This window comes from Sarcophilus harrisii, chromosome 4, assembly GCF_902635505.1.
Source record: "Sarcophilus harrisii chromosome 4, mSarHar1.11, whole genome shotgun sequence".
Classification (NCBI taxonomy): domain Eukaryota; kingdom Metazoa; phylum Chordata; class Mammalia; order Dasyuromorphia; family Dasyuridae; genus Sarcophilus; species Sarcophilus harrisii.
Window position 1 is genome coordinate 142,386,424 of NC_045429.1, and position 20,240 is coordinate 142,406,663.

At 36.0% G+C, this 20,240-nt stretch overlaps 1 protein-coding gene across 1 annotated transcript in view; it reads right to left on the bottom strand.

Moving 5' to 3' along the window:
- Positions 1-14,763: 14,763 nt before the first annotated feature.
- The window catches only part of IYD (iodotyrosine deiodinase), a 36,938-nt gene continuing 31,461 nt past the window's right edge, over positions 14,764-20,240 (bottom strand). Inside the window, exons 4-5 of the mRNA XM_012549410.3 lie at positions 17,360-17,516; positions 14,764-15,100 (exon numbers count right to left, since the gene is read on the bottom strand). Coding sequence (XP_012404864.1) covers positions 14,918-15,100; positions 17,360-17,516 — 340 coding nt within the window. The 3' untranslated portion in view covers positions 14,764-14,917. The remainder of the gene's footprint in view (positions 15,101-17,359; positions 17,517-20,240) is intronic.

Below are 20,240 nucleotides of genomic sequence, written 5' to 3' on the forward strand. Positions count from 1 at the left end.
AAAGAATATCATTGAAAAATGATAATCAAGTATTTGTTTGAAGATCTTAAGTCAAAGGGAAACCACAGCTGTGCAAGGCAACCTCTTCTGTATCGGGATAGCTCTGTTAGAAGTTTTCTCTCCCAACAAAACTGAATTTGGCAAATAGTAGCTGGTTACCCATTGTTCCTAGCATGGCTCTCTGGGTCTCAGAAGAACCCCTTCCTTTTGTCTTCCACATGACAACTTTTAAAATATTTGAATGCTGCAATGATGCTTCTCCCACACCAATTTGCTTTTCTCCAGGTTAAACAGTTAAATTCTCTTTAAAGAATCTACAATTCTGGAAGGGAAAAAAAGCCCACCTATTTAATACTAATATTCTACCAGTGTTGTTGAGGAGCTTTTTCATGGAACATTTAAGATCTCTAAATAATTAAAAATGTGAGTCCCCCAAAGGGAAGTGCTAAGACACATGGGCATGAGAAGGTGAGACATATTAAGATCTCTGAATAATTAAAAATGTGAGTCCCCCAAAGAGAAATGCTAAGACACATGGGCATGAGAAGGTGAGATATTACCAAGTGAAACAGAGTAAATGATGTCATATTAATATGCTCCAACAACAGATGAACAAAGAAGTAAATAACCTTGTTGCAAGGGAAAAAAGAAGGATAACTGATAGACAGCCCTTAAGCTCCACTGGCATTTTCTCAAGGTCAAGTGGATTCAAGAATGTGTGGACCCTCTGTGCTGAACTTATGGGAGGATATGTTTTGCACGGATTGCATAGGCAAAAATGGTGGTTTGTGCATGGTGCACAAAACTGGTGGATGGTGCATAAAACTGAATTCACAGATCTATTAGCATATCTCAATATCTTATTTCAAATAATCAATGGATTCTTTTAAATTAATTATTTAATAAGGATTTTTAAAAATTTAATCTTATTTTTTCAACGATCTGTTTTCTTTCCTTCCTCTCACTTGGGGAAAGAAAAATATGTCAAAAATATATGTCAAGGGGGCAGCTAGATGGTGCAGTGGATAGAATACTGTCCTAGAGTCAGGAGGACCTGAGTTCAAATCTGGTCTCAGACACTTAATACTTCTTACTAGCTGTGTGACCCTGGGCAAGAAATTTAACCTCAATTGCTTCCCCAGAAAAAACCTGTCTTATTCTGTGCCCTGTGTCAAGCACCTTTCTGTCAAGGGGTAGAGAGTAGGTTTCATTTGTTCCTTGGAAGTCATGGTGGATCATTGTATTGATCAGTGTTCTTAAGTCTTTCAAAGTTTTAACTTTTGGGAGTAAATCTTCACAAATATCAGTGGTTTAAAGATTCTGTGGTACAGTCATTCTTTCCACTGAAGTAGTTAATAAATTCATTAACAACTGATCTTCAGGAATAGCAGTGCCTAGAAAAATTCATGAGATGCTAGCCAATCTGATTGTGAGCCTTTCAGAATCTAGTCAGCCTGGTCCTTAGATATATTACATAGTCCATCCCTGACCCATACTTGAAGCCATTGCAGTTTGGTAGATTCTTCCAAGACTTGTATTACATAGGATTTAAAAATCCAGAGCCACCCCTGGGCCATGATGATATATCAAAAGATGACTTCATTGGGACCATTATTTTGTTATCATATTTTAAATATAATTATTTAAAAGGTTATTATTGGAGCAGTAATTACAAATCCTGGGACAAAGAATTTGGAGAGACAGGAAAAGCATTTATAAGGGGTTTCTTTAATTGTTTATAAAACACTAATCATTATCATGTAGTCATAACATATAATCTTAATTAAATGATACTACAAAAATAACTACCAAAGGAAATGTCAACAAAATGTTTTTTTTTTCTTTTAAAATAGATCCTCATATTTTAAAAGGTTAGAAGCCACTGATTTAGAGAATACTGTTGGTGAGTCATATTACTTGTTCATCAGATCCACTTTTGAGGATAGGCCTATATATTAATTTTTCATTTTAGTAGGCAAAACCATAGTAAAATCACATGAAATGAATCAGTCCTTCTCAAATTATGGTCCAGAGTCATTAGGAACCTGTGAAACCTTTGCAGGGAATCTACAGGATCAAAACAATTTTTTAAAATGATACTAAGATGATTTAATTTCTAATGCAATTAATATCAACTAATATAATCCATAAACAAAATCACATTGGAAATCCTCAACAATTTTTAAAATATATAAATTTATAAAATTTTATTAAAATATAAAAATATAAAAACTATATCAAAAATATAAAAAGATCCACTGAGATAGATAATAATCTGATAAGTAATGGGATTACCTTCAGTAGAGAGAAGGTATGACTGCTGTTCATGCTACAGCTTCTTGGAACCACGGTGATAGTTAGGTGACAGGTAGACACCAAAGGTGGAAGAGCAGCCTTGAAAAGAGCTCAGCAGACTCTCATAAGGTACTAGTCTTTTTTGGAAGATTGAGGAGTTAAGTGACTGATTTAATTGTGTAAGAGGCAAGATTTGAACTCTGATCTACTGACTTTCAAAAGTTAGGTATGTGGTACAGTAGAAAGAACTTTTCCTCTGCTATCAAAAAACTAGGGCTCAAATCTGGTCTCTGATATTTATTAGCTATTTGATAATTTCTCACAATTAAAAGAAAAAAGCCAAATTCTCCCACTGCATCTGGAGCCATCTCCAGGCACTCTAATCTATATGTTGCCTGGACCTAGACGGTTCTGAAAGAGAAAATGAAGTTGATGACTTTGCACAGCCCTCCATCATTTAAATCCAATACATTTGCAGTCATGACATCATCTTCCTGATGTCGTGGTTCTCTTTAAGAACAAAACACAAACAAAAGGACAATTAAAAGAACAAAACTTCTTGCAGAAAGATAATCAGAAGCCACATTTCCAAGTTTACTAAACTTTTATTGAAATGAAATGGGGGAGAATTTATTAAATGACAATCTCCGGGAATACATAATTTTTTTTTATTTAATAGCCTTTTATTTACAGGATATATGCATGGGTAACTTTACAGCATTAACAATTGCCAAACCTCTTGTTGCAATTTTTACCTCTTACCCCCACCCCTCCCCCAGATGACAGGATGACCAGTAGATGTTAAATGCATTAAAATATAAATTAGATACACAATAAGTATACATGACCAAAACGTTATTTTGCTGTACAAAAAGAATCAGACTCTGAATTATTGTACAATTAGCTTGTGAAGGAAATCAAAATGCATGTGTGCATAAATATAGGGATTGGGAATTCAATGTAATGGTTTTTAGTCATCTCCCAGAGTTCTTTTTCTGGGCATAGCTGGTTCAGTTCATTACTGTTCCATTGGAAATGATTTGGTTGATCTCGTTGCTGAGGATGGCCTGGTCCATCAGAACTGGTCATCATATAGTATTGTTGTTGAAGTATATAATGATCTCCTGGTCCTGCTCATTTCACTCAGCATCAGTTCGTGTAAGTCTCTCCAGGCCTTTCTGAAATCATCCTGTTGGTCATTTCTTACAGAACAGTAATATTCCATAATATTCATATACCACAATTTATTCAGCCATTCTCCAACTGATGGACATCCATTCAGTTTCCAGTTTCTAGCCACTACAAAAGGGCTGCCACAAACATTCGTGCACATACAGGTCCCTTTCCCTTCTTTATAATCTCTTTGGGATATAATCCCAGTAGTAACACTGCTGGATCAAAGGGTATGCACAGTTTGATAACTTTTTGAGCATAGTTCCAAACTACTCTCCAAAATGGTTGGATTCGTTCACATCTCCACCAACAATGCATCAATGTCCCAGTTTTCCCACATCCCCTCCAACAATCATCATTATTTTTTCCTGTCATCTTAGCCAATCTGACAGGTAGGTAGTGGTATCTTAGAGTTGTCTTAATTTGCATTTCTCTGATTAGTAATGACTTGGAGCATCTTTTCATATGACTAGAAATAGTTTCAATTTCTTCATCTGAGAATTGTCTGTTCATATCCTTTGACCATTTTTCAATTGGAGAATGGCTTGATTTTTTATAAATTAGAGTTAATTCTCTATATATTTTGGAAATGAGGCCTTTATCAGAACCTTTGACTGTAAAAATATTTTCCCAGTTTATTGCTTCCCTTCTAATCTTGTCTGCATTAGTTTTGTTTGTACAAAATCTTTTCAGTTTGGTATAATCGAAATTTTCTATTTTGTGATCAGTAATGATCTCTAGTTCTTCTTTGGTCATAAAGACCTTCCCTTCCACAGGTCTGAGAGGTAAACTATCCTGTGTTCCTCTAATTTATTAATAATTTCATTCTTTATGCCTAGGTCATGAACCCATTTTGACCTTATCTTGGTGTACGGTGTTAAGTATGGATCAATGCCTAGTTTCTGCCATATTAGTTTCCAATTTTCCCAGCAATTTTTATCAAACAGTAAGTTCTTATCCCAAAAGCTGGGATCTTTGGGTTTGTCAAAGACTAGGTTGCTATATTTGTTGACTGTTTTATCCCTTGAACCTAATCTATTCCACTGATCAACTAATCTATTCCTTAGCCAATACCAAATAGTTTTGGTAACTGCTGCTCTATAATATAATTTTAGATCTGGTACAGCTAAGCCACCTTCATTTTTAAAAATAGATTTAGTGTGACTAATTTCATTGCCAAATTCAGTCCAAGTTATTCACCCCTAACTAACTTTTCCCCTTTCTTCCTATCATCCACATACTTCAATTGAGCCCCAGCATTTCAACACAAATTGTTTCCAGCTCTTTTAATTAATTATTCCCCTATTATGAAACTAGTCAATTGTTCTCCTTGTTTTCAGAACACTGAAACTGCATGAGGATGTATCTTCAAGGCCCCAGACTATCTCCAACCTCAAAGGAATCTGTTTAACAGCTGTGTTTTTTAAATACTCCAATAAGACATGAAAGTAAGTTAATTGGAGCTTGAGGCTGCAGAGTAGAGGAAAAGACTTCCCTTTAGTTCACCTGGCATAGATACCACCTGGGGACTGTCAGAATCTGCCCAGATCATGTCTGACACAGGCCCAAAGGGGCAAGAACAATTGGGAACTTACCAAGTTACAGGGAAGTACTGTCCTTTGAGCCTTGGGAATAATTGTTTATATTTATTGTCAGAGCTCCCCCTACCTCATTTATGTAGAAATACACAGCTAGCTCTGTCAGTAAGGCGAACTTCTGTTCAACTGTCTCTTAAAGAGTTCATGGGATATATTATAGGACCATAGTTATAGAGCTGGAAGAGACATTAGAAAATATCTAAATTGGCTCTTTTCAACGATAAGGTGATTCGGGCCAATTCCAATAGACTTCTGATGAAGAGAGCCATATTTTAAGCAGGGAGAGGACTATGGGGCTGAATGTGGATCATAACATAGTATTTTTACCTTTTTTGTTGTTGCTTGCTTCCTTGATTTTTTTTCCTTTCTTATCTTCCCCCTTTTTGATCTGATTTTTCTTGTGTAGCAGGATAAATGTGGAAATGCATTTAAAAGAACTGCATATGTTTAACCTTTATTGTATTACTTGCTGTCTAGGGGTGAGAGGGATGGGAGGAAAGGAGGTAGGAAAATTTGAACACAAGGTTTTGCAAGGGTGAATGTTGAAAACTATCTCTGCATATATTTTTAAAATAAAAAGCTATTATTAAAATTTTTAAAAAGAAAATAAAAAAGAGAAATTATCTAGTCTAACTCTAATTTACAGATGAAATAACAGATGCCAAGAGAGATTAATTGACTTTTTCAGTCTTATGTCACAATCTGAAATCAAATCCATTAACTGCAAGTTCTATGCTCTTTCCCAAGGACAATACTGGCTCCCATAAGAACTGAAAGCTTTACCCAAGCCATCTCTCCTAATTAATCATTCCATTCAATGATGAAGAAATTTATGATAATTGGGTCCTACATCTAAAGCTAGAATGAATTAATCAATCATTTGACAAATAGGCACTGTACCAAGCTTTGGGAATATGAAAAGAGACAAAAAGACAGTTTCTGCCTCAAGGAGGTTATAATCAAATGGTGGAGACAACATGTAATCAAATATGAACAAAACAATGATTTTCAGGACAAACTGAAAATAATAGAGGAATTGAGGATGGTTACCTGAGGAAAGTGGGAGTTTAGTTGGGACTTAAAGGAAGCCAAGGAGATCAGTGGTTGAAATGGAGGAGGGGGATTATTCTAGGCATGAATGAGAGCCAGAGAAAATGTCCTGGAAGATTAGAGATCATCTAGTCTAATTTCTTTAATTCATAGATGAATAAAAAAAAGTTGTTTTTTTTTCTTTTGAGAGTCAGAAAGAGATGGTGACTTGCCTGGCATCCTTAAACTAAGCAGCAATTAAATTGAGATTAGAAACCAGGGGTCCTCATTTTTGTCCTGTACTCAGTTCCCCTCCATCATGCATGTTGCTTCTCAACTATCAACATGCCTCTTCCATCAATTTGGATGCTTCTGAGCCCAATTTAAGCTTGTCTGAAATTAATGGTTTGGTCATAGTCCCTTTGGCTTCCAGGCACCAGTGGCAAACTTAAGTAAAATATTGCTGGTCAACATTATTCCATCACTGGAAGTGAGAAGAAACTAGAGAATATTATATATAGTACAATTGTTTTAAGAATGACTGAGCAACTCAGTCATTTTAACAATTATAAATACACAAATTAAAAATAAAGGACAGATAAACAAAGATACTATCTGAATCCAGATAAAGAATTGATGAATGGAAGTATTTATAGAAGATTTTACATATATATATATATATATATAATTTTATATACATACACTATATGTATGTATACCCACTTGTTCTAATGGTAGCCATCTCTAAGAGAGGGAAAAGGGAGAGAAGAAAAAAAGGGGGGAAAAGTCATTTAAATGATAACTATGTTGTATATTTGGAGGGAATAACAAGTTGTGTGTGGTAATTTTTTAGTTTCATGTGCAATCATCTTTTTTATTGTACCATGTTATGGAAATGTTTGTGTTATTCCCTGATTAGAACATAAAATAAATTTTTAAAATTACTCCATCACTGGAAGAAACATTTTTTCCTATAATGAGGGACTAACCAAATCCAGCCCTTGTGAGTATATGTAGCATTTTTGGCTGATGCAGTCCGCATGTGGAAGAGCTTCCATAAAAGCTTATGAGAGATAACAGATGAGCTGTGTTCAGAGACATTTTGTAACTGGTGAAGAGATAGACTTTTGATTGGGTGCTGATTTTAAAATAGGGTGCATTCTTCAAAAAGTCAGAATAATAAATGTCAGAATATGGGAATTAAAGTACTACTTTTATGGCCAAGTAAGACATTTTAGGAATGTCTTAGAAATTTAGAAAATTGTGAGTATTTAACCCAACACAGAAATGGGATTCAGGGTATTTCAGAATAGCAATTCGTTTATTATCTAATGACTTTAAGCCAATTTTGAAGTGGGCAAATACTATAAAAATACCTTTAAGTTTGAGTCCACTATCCCAAAGAACTGAATTGTTCTAGGAGAAAGAGTGTCCCAAGTTATGAAAGGAAACATTTGTAAACAACATTATAGCAAATATCCTTTTATGAAAGTTAATTTATGTTAATCCATTGAATTAAACTAGGATGCTATTAACTGGTGGCTGACATTAGGGATAGCATATCATATTAGAGTTTCCCTAAAGATATTGGGTTTGCCCTTCCTCTTTTCCAAAGATTTACTTTGCACTTTAGTGCTATGTGGTAATGAAGGGCAAAAATACCTACCTCTGGTTAGTCTGCTAAACTCCTCTGAGTCTAACCTGCCCGTCAATGGCATATCCAGGCCTCATGGCATATTCCTTTAATGGATTCTTTCAAATTCCTTTCCTTGATAATGGTTACTCTCCCAACTCTAACTGCCATTCCTGGTGCCTATGTTACCTCTTCATTTTTTCTGTAACTTCTCCTAAATAAACTTGCCTTTTGGCAAAGATTAAGCCTAGAGCTTCCTATAAGCTTCTATACAAGTCCCAGAAACACTACAAGCACCCAGATCTCTCCACTTACCAGTTCTATTCCAAACTCTTTGAGAACATACAAAATGACAGAGAAGTGGGAAAGATTTGTTTTTATGTTTTCCTAACATTTAATGATGTTCTAAGAACTTAAATATCTTATCCCCAAAGTCTAAAAGTCAATTGTTTGGAATTCAAGGCACATTTTCTAATGCATTTACTTCAAGAGGCAACAATGGAAAGATCTAAAAAATCAATTAAAAAACCTTGGGCTTGAATCACATGGTATTTACTGTATCTCCAAAGTCAAGCACTTAATCATCCCAGGTCCCAGTTTCTTTCTTTGTACAATTAGGGGAGCAGGCTCCAAGATCTCTAGCTCTAAATTCCATGATAAATTAATTCATTTTAAGACTTATTGAGCACCTAATTGTATGTAAGTACTTCATGTGGTAATTAGGTTCCTATTAAAATTGTTGAAATAAGATTGAATCTCATAGTGTATTTTTTGTAATAAAAGACGATGAAAACAATACTGTTAAAATACTGTATCAATGGATCTGGAACCTGCCTGAGGTATAAATTCTATCCAAGGATGCAAGTCACATTCCATCCATACATTCTTACCATGTATAACCCTTGTATCTTCTTATATATTTTTATCAAAGTGTCCAAAACGTTAGAGGAGCTAGAGACCTTCTAGGCCTATTACCATTTCTTGGGCACCTTCCCCAGCTGTAAAATACGGTTAACAATAGCACCTGTTTCTCACATTTTCTGTGAGGATCAAATCTTTTAAAAATCTGTATAATTCCTACCTCCCCTATTCCCATCTCAACCTCCCAAAGTCCCTTCATGCTGGTCAATAATAACATATTTTGAAGTGGAGAACAAGCTGGGACATTTTCCCAAACTGGCACCAGCACAGCACTTGAACTGTCTATCCATCATCCCTACTCAGGTACAGTTGAGGTCAATCTCCTTTTTCCAATCATACATTTCCTAGGTGGCATCTTTATGCTACTTCGTGTACATAAATCATCACTGAATACAATCCAGTCTATTTATGCTCACCATTTCTTTTTCTTTTGTCCTTTGGGTGACCCACAATTTTGATTCATTGGAGGTAGTGATATCCCATGATTTGCAACCAGGAGAATACTGGTATTAAAAATGTGAGGTTTTATTGCAGCAAGTAGCTTGGGATTCATGAAAGCACCATGCAGATTCTCAAATGCAACCCAATATTTTCTCTTCTTTTTATTAATTTTTGAATCAAATTCCTTGCTCATTTACAGTTTTATATAAAGTATGCATAGTGCAGCTATTTGGTAGAGTGGACAGAATATCCCTCGTGAAGGCAGGAAGATTCATCTTCCTGAGCTCATATCTGGCTTCAGACACTTCCTAGCTGCGTCACTCAGGGAAGTCACTTAACCCTGTTTGCCTCGGTCTCCTCATCTGTAAAATGAGGTAGAAAAGGAAATGGCAAACTACTTGAAAACCCCAAATAGGGCCATGAAAAGTTGGGCATAACTGAAAAACAAGTGAACAACATAAAGTGAGCAAACTGATAGATAACTTGAAAGGTTGTCCATTTACCTTCATATCATAGTCTGCACTGTAGATATTCTTCATTTCCTTGGTTTTTACCTATTAGGATTGTTAGGCTGAAATTGTTTGGGTTGTCATAGAGTTCATTTATGAGACACCATACAATGTTACCTGCAAATAGTCACATCCTGAGGTCCTTCCAACCTATGGGGAATTTCTTTTATATTTAGTTTTCACACCTTTGACTTTGCATCCTCCATGATAGTGGTAAGTATTTTTGTAGATGGAGTAGATGTAGATGTAGGTGGAGTCTGTGTTTTATGTCTCACCATCAGTGTTTTGTATTTGTATCTCCAGCATCAAACAAGATACCTGGCATATGATAAGCCCTCAATAAAGGATTTTTTTTAAATTACTGAAAGCCTTATGATCATCCAATAAAAGTATTTCTTTTGTTGTTTCTACCAAAGAATCTTATATGATCTTCATACAGTCAAAAGACATTTTGTTGGAGGAAAACTTTTAAATGGATTTTCCTTTATCATATCAAATACTTTTTTATAATCTACAAGTAAGTAAACATGGAAAGAGGAAGCTAGGAATTCTGCAAAGCCCTAGATAATGACATTTGAGCCTCACAATCACCCTGTGAAGTAAATACTACAGAATTTATCCTGATTTTACAGATGAGAAAATTAAGGTTCAAAGAGATCTCTATGACATCAGAAAGGTCAAGTAATTTGCCTGCCACTAAGCCAACAAATGTTAAAAGTGGAATGCCCATCCAGTTTTCCTAACTCAAAGTCCAGCATCTCTTTGCACATAAGGTAATGCCTAACAGATGATTGTGAGCCACATGACTTGGGCAAACTATTCTCCCAGCATCTTATCTTTGTTCTGGTTCCATTTGCTTCACTTCCAAGCCCATACTCTGAGGGAGAATAACAAGGCTCTGCCCTCACTGATGGCTGATAATGGTAGATTGTTTATTATTAATAGGAAGATATATTTAGGTCATTGTCCTAATGGCTGAAGCTAGGAAGCTACTGTTCATTAAAGGAAGGCTGATGATGGCAGAATCATGTGAGACTTGTTCTTAAATAAAAAGTCCCATCACAAGGTTAAAGAAGAAAAGGGATGAGGGCAGAGGATCCAGGGACAGCAACGTAGCCTTTTTACTTGCTACAGAGAATGGGCTGAAGGTGACTGAGAGCTAAAAAAAAGTTGCCATGATGGGACATGATTTGCTAGGCAAGAGATGCCTGTATTTGGCCTATTCTCAACAAACTAGCTTTCTAGACTAAGGAAAATACTTTACTGTATTCTCTACTGGAGGGAGCTGCCAGAACCAGAGCAAATCCCTGTACTGGAAGGACTCTGAAAAATTGGTGCATATCAGTTAATAGCTTTAGGCCTGGTAACCATTTCTAGATGGTCAAAAGCAGTCCTATTAGGAACCTTTCCTTAAATTCCCTCAATTACTTCCTAAATACAATGACATCATTCTGATAAGCCAACACTTTCAAATACTTCCCATGAGATGCTTAAAAATGTCAGGGGTCAACAAATCCCTAGGAGCTGAATTTGGAGAATTGGACATTTTTTCCTTACCTTCTGATTTGGAGAGCTCTTAGTACCCTTTGTGCAAGCCCAATGATGAAAATCAGTGGCTATCCAGAACATTTCAAATTCTTGTTATGGAGAACTAATTTACCTTGATTTTTTTATTCAAAGTTCAATTATTCCCCCATGTTAGGATCTGCCCAGTTTTCTCCCATTCTACCACAATGAATGTTATAGGGACTAGAGAAGACACCCCAAATGTTCATAGAAATTATTTGAGTCCAACCCATGGCAGAGCATTCCAAGCTCTTACTGGTGTGATCAGCCATAGTTGGACACACTATAACTTGACTAACATAGTGATGTCATTTTGATTTTCTTTGAGAATGAAGGACAATAGCTAACCAATCACCAATCAACCATATCACATGGATTATGAGACTCTATAATAATACTGTTCTTTTCCTTCAAGAGATTTCTAAGGTCCTCCATTTCTGCAAGGGCAATTTTATAAGACCATCTGCAAAAAAGATAGACACTGTTGAAATGGATTTTGTTGATTCTCCTTTGGTACATCCCACATCCCACTCATGCATTGAGATCCCCTGGCTCTTGTGCTGAATTTCTTCTTCAGATAATCCTCCCATTCTTGAGCCCCTAGAAAGCCTTTGACTCCAAATGTCTCAATATCCACATGGAGGTGAAGGATTGGGTGTGTCTTTAATTCTCCTCGCCAACATTTGAGGCACCATACAATGTTACCTGCAAATAGTTACACCCTGAGTCCCTCCCCATCTATGGGGAATTTCTTTTATATTTGCGCTTTGCACTAGACATCTTCTATACTTCTACACAGAAGAATTAGATAATCAAGATATTCAAACATTGAACTCTGATTCATTGCCTACAATTCTCTTACCTCCAAATTAGGTTAGAATTAGTCCCAAACAGAACTGAAACTTCAGAAATGTTTGCAAGGCGACTTTAAGACTAGACCACATTATCATTGTACCACCTCTTCTCTGTGGCTGTCCTATTGCTTCTGTGTCTACTAATGAAGTCTCCATATCCATGAACAAATTTCACTGAATTTTAATATACTGGGGTTTCTCCTGTGAAAGGTAGATCCTTTGTTTCAGCCACTATGGGCAGTACATGGAATGGGAGTCAGACATCACAGGCAATTGACATTGCCTATGAAAGGTATTTTTCTACTATAAATCTGTCCTGGATGAGTCTCCTTGGGGGAAAGATCATAAGCTGCAAACACTCTAAAGCTAGAAGACATCTCAAAATCCATGTAGTCCAACCCCCTTCTTTTTACATTTGAAGAACCTGAGATTCATGAACATTAAGCAACTTGCTCAAGATTACAAAGGGAGTGTCAGAAGAGAGATGTTCTCTGACTCCATGGTCAATGTTTGTTATATTGCTCCATACCAGTTCCCAAAAACACATATAGAGACTTATGCCTAAGATCATATAAGAGCTAGAAAGATTCTTAGAGGTCATCTAGCACCCAAAACCTTTATTTTACAAATAAGGTAACTGAAGTCTGAGAAAGTTAAATGGCTTGCTAAAGTGACACAAGTAATAAGTTTCAGGAAAATAATTTGAACACAGATACTTTGATTCCAGATCCAGGAGCCATTCTGCCTTACCACGCTATCCCTTCCTTCAACGACAAAACATAGACAAATAGTTGGAAGGAAGAGTTAGCTGGGCCACAGAAAGATATGAAATCTTCATTGTCTTGAGGTTTACTTGTCCTCTTAGTCATTACAATAATCTAAAGGTCAAAGGAGTGTTGGAAACAAATTTGATTCCTCTTCCATTTTTCTAATTCATATACTAGAAATTACCTCTCTCCTCCTAAATTTCACAGCACTCTACTTCAAAATTAAACAGATATTTGTGTAGAGGAGAAGCAACTTCAGTATAGAGGCTTGATTTGGAATCAGAATCCCAGCCTTGACATATCAGAGCTTTTCAGTTTTAGTTGCCTCATGTGTAAAATGGGGTGAGAGAATTGGATTAAATTATTTCTAAATTCCCTTCATGGGACATTTAAGGCTACTCTGATGGATAGGGAACTGGGCATGGACTCAGGAAAATGCATCTTCTTCAGTTCAAATCCATCCAAAGACACTTACCAGTTGTGTGACCCTGGACAAATCATTTAATCATGTTTGCCTCAGTTTCCTCATCTGTAAAATGAACTGGAAGAAAGAAATGGCAAACTGCTCCAGTATTTCTGCTAAGAAAACCCCAAATAGGGTCATGAAGAGTCAACAATAGCAACAGTTTCTTTCCATCTCTAAAAGTTATGATCTCTGTTTATGAAAGTGTAGCCTTCTTGGGAGCAAAGACTGTTATTCTATCACTGTAAGCACCTAGAACTATTTTTTACACATCATAGAGAAATAAGAAATGTTAATGAATTTAACTAAAAATCATACAACAATGCAAATGTTGAAGCCAAAAAAAATTAAATGGAACTTTGAATTTTTCCAATAACCTGTGTTGACTTTGGAGGAAAGTTGTGCAGACATACTCCCTCTCTCTTTATAGAAATATGAGACTAGGGATATGGAATATACCACATGCACATGATAAATGAGTTGGTATAAAACTTGTTTTTCCTTTCTTTTTGATCTTTGTTTCAAAGGCTGTTACCTGGGTAGCAAAGGAGGGAAGGATATATTTGTAAATGAAGGTGATCTCAATATATAAATTACATATATATAATTTTATGTAAATATAAACAAAAAGATAACAATTTTAGAAATTTAAAAAAATGAAGTGGTTAGAAAAAACCTAGGGTTTTATGACTTCCTATGCAAACTAGCGGATGCTGTCATTAACTCAGGATTGCTTAGATGCTGGATGGGAGTTGAGTGTTGTGTTCATCAGGTGTCATTGAGAATATAGTACTGGTCCTGGAGTCAGGACAACAAGATCCCATTCAGCCTTCGATATTTCCTCGCTGTATGATCCTAGGCAAGTCATTTAATCCCTGTTTGCCCCAGTTTCCTCATTTCTAAAGCAGGAATAATACTATCATCTACTTACCAAGTTGTTGTGAGGATCAAATGAAATAATAGTTGTAAATCATTTAGCATAGTGCCTGGCACATATAAAGTGCTACATAAATATTAGATATTATTACTTGTTAAATAGATATTTCTATCTCACTGAGTATCTGTGCCCTATTTTTATGTGCAGTCATCAAGATAAGAAAAGATGAAAAATGCTACTGACAACCTAGAACATATTAAAAACCGTGCAACCCAGAGATACCATTTCACAATAGCAAAGCTCTGATAGTCCTGTGACAAAAAAGGAAAGAAAAGCATCAATTTAAATAAAAGCTATGGGAATGTAAGGGGAAAGACTGTGTGACTACTCTGAATTTATTTCAGTTTAAAAGCTAAATTTCCTAGAAATTCATTGAATTATTTGGTAATTCTTTGCTTTCTCTTTAGCCAACAAAACTGATGATGATTTCATGAAATAAACAGGGAAACCCAAGATGGACCTGAATTCCATTCTGAAACAGAGATGGGAAATATAACAGCAAATGGCTATTTAAATGGGATGTTGTCTGTTCATCTCATCAGACTGTCCATTGCCTCAGGACTGATTACATCCAAGGTGCTGGGAAGGTTAGAAACATTTATTATCCCTTGTGGCTGTCACCACTAAGAAATGGAGTGCTACAGAGGCCTATCAACATCTATAGTGAGCGGCTGCTGAGCTTAGGGGAAAGAGAACAAAGAATTTAGGGAGAAAAAGGAGAAGCTTCCAGTCTACACAACCACCATAATCTCCTCCAGGGGTTTTCGCTTTAAGTCAGGAACTGTGGCATCTTTTCTGGGATATCCAACAGGGAGAAGCATCAGCAACTTTTCATTGGCAGGGCGGTCCAGTAGTGTCCTCAGGCGAGGTCCACAATTGAGAGGAGTAGTTGTGACTGTCACAAGGCCAGCATTCTAAAAGAAGAGAAGCCACATGATTAAGTCACCAGGGAAAACCTTTCTTCTAGAGTCCTTTCAAATCTTGACTCATTTTCTAGGATCTTCAAGTCTTGGATTTCTGATTGGAGTATTTTTCATTCCCAAATGTTATAGAGCAAAAAACACTGAAGGTTGCCTACTGTGACCATAGGAAATTAGCTCTTTCCCTATCTCCAGATCCCAGTTATACTTCCTACACAGGACAGATTCAAAGATGTGTAAATTTAGAGATGGAAGGGACCTTGAAATCCAATGAGACTAATCCCCTTATTTTATAGATGAGGAAACTGAGATACAAACAAGTTAAATAACTGGATCCTTGAGTTAGACAGGTAGCGACCATCTGAGGTGGTATTTGAACCCAGATGTTCCCAATTTATATTTTGTAGGAATGAAAAAGCTAATTTTCTTTGATATTTATGCCTAAGACAAAGAAAAGTATAATTTTCCAGGTATATCTGGGTGTTTGGGAAATCTAACTCAGATAAAAGAAATTATGAAAAACCATGCTATATGGCTAAAATCATATGTCTGCTGAAATTATCTGGTCATAACTATGTATCCCACAGAATCAAACAGACCTATCATGGCCACTTGAAAATGCCAACTCCTAAAACAGAGGGAGTAACTGATACTATTATCCCCAGTAACTCCAGACTATAGGCAGTCAATACACAGTTTGTCCAGGTGGGGGCTGTCTGGAACTATTTTTTCCTCCTTCCTTTCCTCAGAAACCTTGGTTGTCATGTGTAGAAAAGGGTGAGAGTAAGACCATTCATACTATGGCTTGTTGAAAGCTAGAGGGCAGCAAACTCAACAGCAAAATGAAATAGGGAGACAAAAGTATTCATGGATGCTGGATTCTAATGTATCTCTAGCTCAACAGAAGATATAATGTTAAAATAAATATATCTGACTACTTTGGAACTTCAAAAAAAAAATAAAATATATAAATCCCTCTCATATTGGAAAGGGCCCTAGATTGAGTTTGAATTCCATCTCTGAGATTCCATACCTGGATGACATTAAGAAAGGTACTTAATTCTTTGGGCCTGTTTCCTCACCTTTAAAATGAAGGGGATGAAATAGATGAACTTCAAGGTCCCTTCCAGTTTGAAATGTTATAATGGAAAATTTTATCGATATATTTTCATTTTTATATCATCTACATTTCCTAATATATGTCTTTCTGGCCCTCCCAGAGAGGTTATAATAATAAAATAAAGAGCATTTGAATAAAAAAAAGGGTTTGAAAAGTAGTTCAGCAAAACTAAGCAACATGTCAATCAAATTTGGCATTAATGCAATGTCAATACAATGTTCCACACCTATAGTCCCATTCTTCAAAGAATGGAGGAAAATCCATTCTTATATGTCTTCTTTAAGGTTAGCTTGTTTGAAAACTTTGATGATGATATTATTACAGGAAATACTGGGGTAGGATAAAGAGGGAAGTGGTAGATGGGCTCTTTGGATTGGCTGCCATGACAAAAAGCCATAGTAAGAAAATCCTAGCTAGATTTCTGATCCATTTTGTTCCTAGAATCACCCAAGTTCTACTGTTTGTGTGGATTAAAAAACAAGAAACAACTCACCATCGTAATATCTTTCTAATTGAAATATAACTCACTCTAATCTCTCTAGCTATGATCTTCTCCAAAACCCCTTTACTGTGAACTCTCACAGAGATCTATCCTATCATTTAACCATATCTAACAGCAATAATGAATCCAGATATGAAGGGAAGAATTTCAATTAAAACTCTGAAGTTCTTCTAGTGTGTTTACCAGAGAAGTTGAAGGATTTAATGGGGTCCTTCTTAATGCTGATATATCATTCCTGAAACTATCGCCAATTTACCCAGAATATACTTTGTATGTACACCTAAATGTAATGAATGTTTGTTGACTGACACAAAGTGCTACAATTTCTCTGATCCAATAACTAAGTTGGAAATGACTTACTACAAAAAAATTCCCAGATATGTTTTTGGGTCATGACAATCACCAAAGAAATTTTCTGAATATATTTCCTACCTGAGTTATCTCATTTAGAAATGCAAAGACAGGATCTTTAAAAAAAAATGAATAAAACACTTCCAAATCTCCATAGGGTTTGAAGTTCAATAGGAATTTTTAAGTAAAGTCTTTGATTTTTATCCCCAGAAGGTCTTCTCTTTTCCATCACCAAATACCATCTCTCTCCTTTTTTTTGCCTGCTGGGTTAATAACATACCTGCAAGGCAGCAAGAAGGATGCCACAAGCAATGGAAACACTGATCTCATTGTAGTAATGTGTCTTTTTTCTGCCACTTGAAGTTACACCATAGATTTTTTTGAAAATGAGAATCAGATAAGGGGCTGTGTCCAGATACTCTTTGATCCAGTTGGTTCTAAAAGAGGAAAAAATGGGGGGTTTTTTAATTCTTTTATTGTCCTGAAAAGATCATATAATTAAAATTTTAGAAATAAATTTAATTTTTGTTTTATTTGTTCACATACAAAAGGATAAATAAAATCCCTAGATCATTACATAATAATATGAAACTCTATATCTCAGATCCTTCCTTCTTTGGTTACTGCTACCATTCTTCTTTATATCTTCTTCTCTTCAATGTAGATAATATAACATTTTGTTCAAAGGGAAATTTTTCAGAGTATTGTTCGGTGCATTTGAGGATTTTCTATTAAAGAGTATTATACAGATCTCTGCTTGTCAAAATCTTAACCATCCTTTATAATCTAGCCTCAAAATTTAACCTCCTTCATAGTCCCTCACCTAATAATTTCAGCTGGAGACATTTCTTCCCAATCCCATTCTGCTAAATTGATATCAATAACAAGAAAGAGGCAAGCAAGCCTTTGTTAGGACCAAACTTTATTATTGTGTTGTATTTCAGTCATTTTTTAGTCATGTCTGATTTTTCATAACCCCATTTGGGATGGTTTTTTAGCAAAATGGTTTGCCATTTCCTTCTTCAGCTCATTTTGCAGTTAGAGCGCAAACAGCACTCTACAAGCTCTACAAGCAAATAGCTTCTTATCTGGGTGATTTTGGGAAAATCACTTAACCCTGTTTGGGGGTTTGGGGGAAGAATCTGAGGTCAGATTTGAACTCAGGAATGAACCTATCTATTTTCAAGCCTGGAACCCTCTCTGTTTCACCATCATGCCCAATCTGTGGTAAATGTTTTACAAATATCTCATTTGATCCTTAGAAATATCCTGAGAAATAGGTGCTGATATTTATACCCATTTTATATTTAAGGTAACTGAGGCAAAAGAGGTTGAGTTGCCCAGGGTAACAGTAAGTAATTGAAGCTCCATTTTAACATAGGTCTTCTTGACTCCAGGTCCCATATTCTATCAACTGGACCACTTACCAGCCTAGAAACAATTTGGTGTTCCTAACCCGGCTTCTTACTAGACTGAGAAGACAGAGGTGAGAAGTGATGTTGCAGAATTTTAATGCACTTAACCTAGAAAATTAAGAGACTAACTAGTAGCTCAGATTGACTGAAAGGCAGAATGCATGAAAGGAAGAAAAGGGAAAAGAATAAGAGTAGAATAATGGCTGGATATGAGATCTCTGTGTTTAGGAATTTTTGTGGGTGTCAACAACCTATGTTAAAAACCACATTGTTGTAGTCAATGCAGTAATTCAAAAATACAAAACATGGAACAAAATATAAGGTTTTCTTTTTTGTGTCTATGCTAAAGCTGGCCAGGTTATCAAATCTCTCCAATGAGAATGGAAAACAAAAACAACATTACACTTGATTTTTAGTCTGTTTTTCACAAATAGGCCAATAACATTGCATACTATTAATAATATTACTGATTCATTTCAGAATCACATATAATACAATTTTATAAATCTTATGTTTTTAGGGAGTATTTTTTATGTCTTTAGAGGATAAACCAAATGCAGTCCAAAATGAGTCAAATGGGTCCAGTCTCTGGCTTCTGTAGTCCTCTGAGAACTAAGAGAGAAAAGGCCAGAAGTGCTTAGTTTCCTAAGCATGGAGAAAGTGCGAAGGCTTCAGTACTTCAAATACTTGTTTCTTGTTCTTACTTTTTACTTTCCATTTGGGGAGTGGTAGTTCATTTAAGTATATGGTAGGAGTATATGGGCTCATTAGTGGAGGAAACACACTTGTAAATGGGTAGGAATCATAGTTACTTCTGGTATGAGGTCAGTGTTTAAGGACCTCTGCACAGGAGAATAAAGCAATTAATTCTCCTGCCAGGCACTGATAAGTGCTTCACATACTTCTGCTCCAGATCCAAAGAAAAGAGAAATTTAATTGCCCTGAATCATATCATGAATTCAAAGGCAGAAACAGGGAAAATTCCCTAATTCCCTTCCTGAACCACTGGAAGAGAGCACACACTAATTACCACCAACAAAAAGGGAAAATGAATAAGAACAGACAAACCAAACAACAGGGAGGGGGACCTAGAGGGAGTAACTGAAAAATGATAATACTTTATGTATTGAAATTAATTTAAATGTAAACAGTTACTCAGCAAGTTTAATTGTTTACATTGATATTTAATGTTAAGTTTTTCCCAAACTTTATTTTTTAATGTTTCTCCTTTCTCCCTTATCTAATGATAATCTGATGAATTATTGTTACAAAAAAGGAAGAAAAGAGGAAGGTAGGAAGGGAGGGAGGAAGGAAGGGAGGAGGGAGGAAGGGAAAGAAGAAAGGAGAGAGAGAGAAGGAAAGAAGAAAGGAGGGAGAGAAGGAAAGAAGGAAAGAGAGAGGAAAGGAAAGAGGGAAGAAAGGAGAAAAAGAGGGAGGGAATGAAGGGAGGAGGGGATGAAGAAGGAAGGAAAAGAGGAAGGAAAGAAAGGAGGGAGGGAGGGAGGAAGGAAGAAAGAGAAAAGAAGAGAAGAGAAGAGAAAGAGGGAAGAAAGAATGGAAGGGAAGGAGGAAGGGAGGGAAGAAAAGAAAGGAGGAAGGAAAGAAAGAGGGAGAGAGGAAAAAGAAGAAGAGAGGAAAGAAAGGGAAGGGAATGAAAGAAGAGAGAGAAAGGATAAAGGAAAAGGAGAGAGGAGGGAAGATAGAAGGAAAGAGAAAGAGAGAGAGAAAATAAAGAAAATTCAGCAA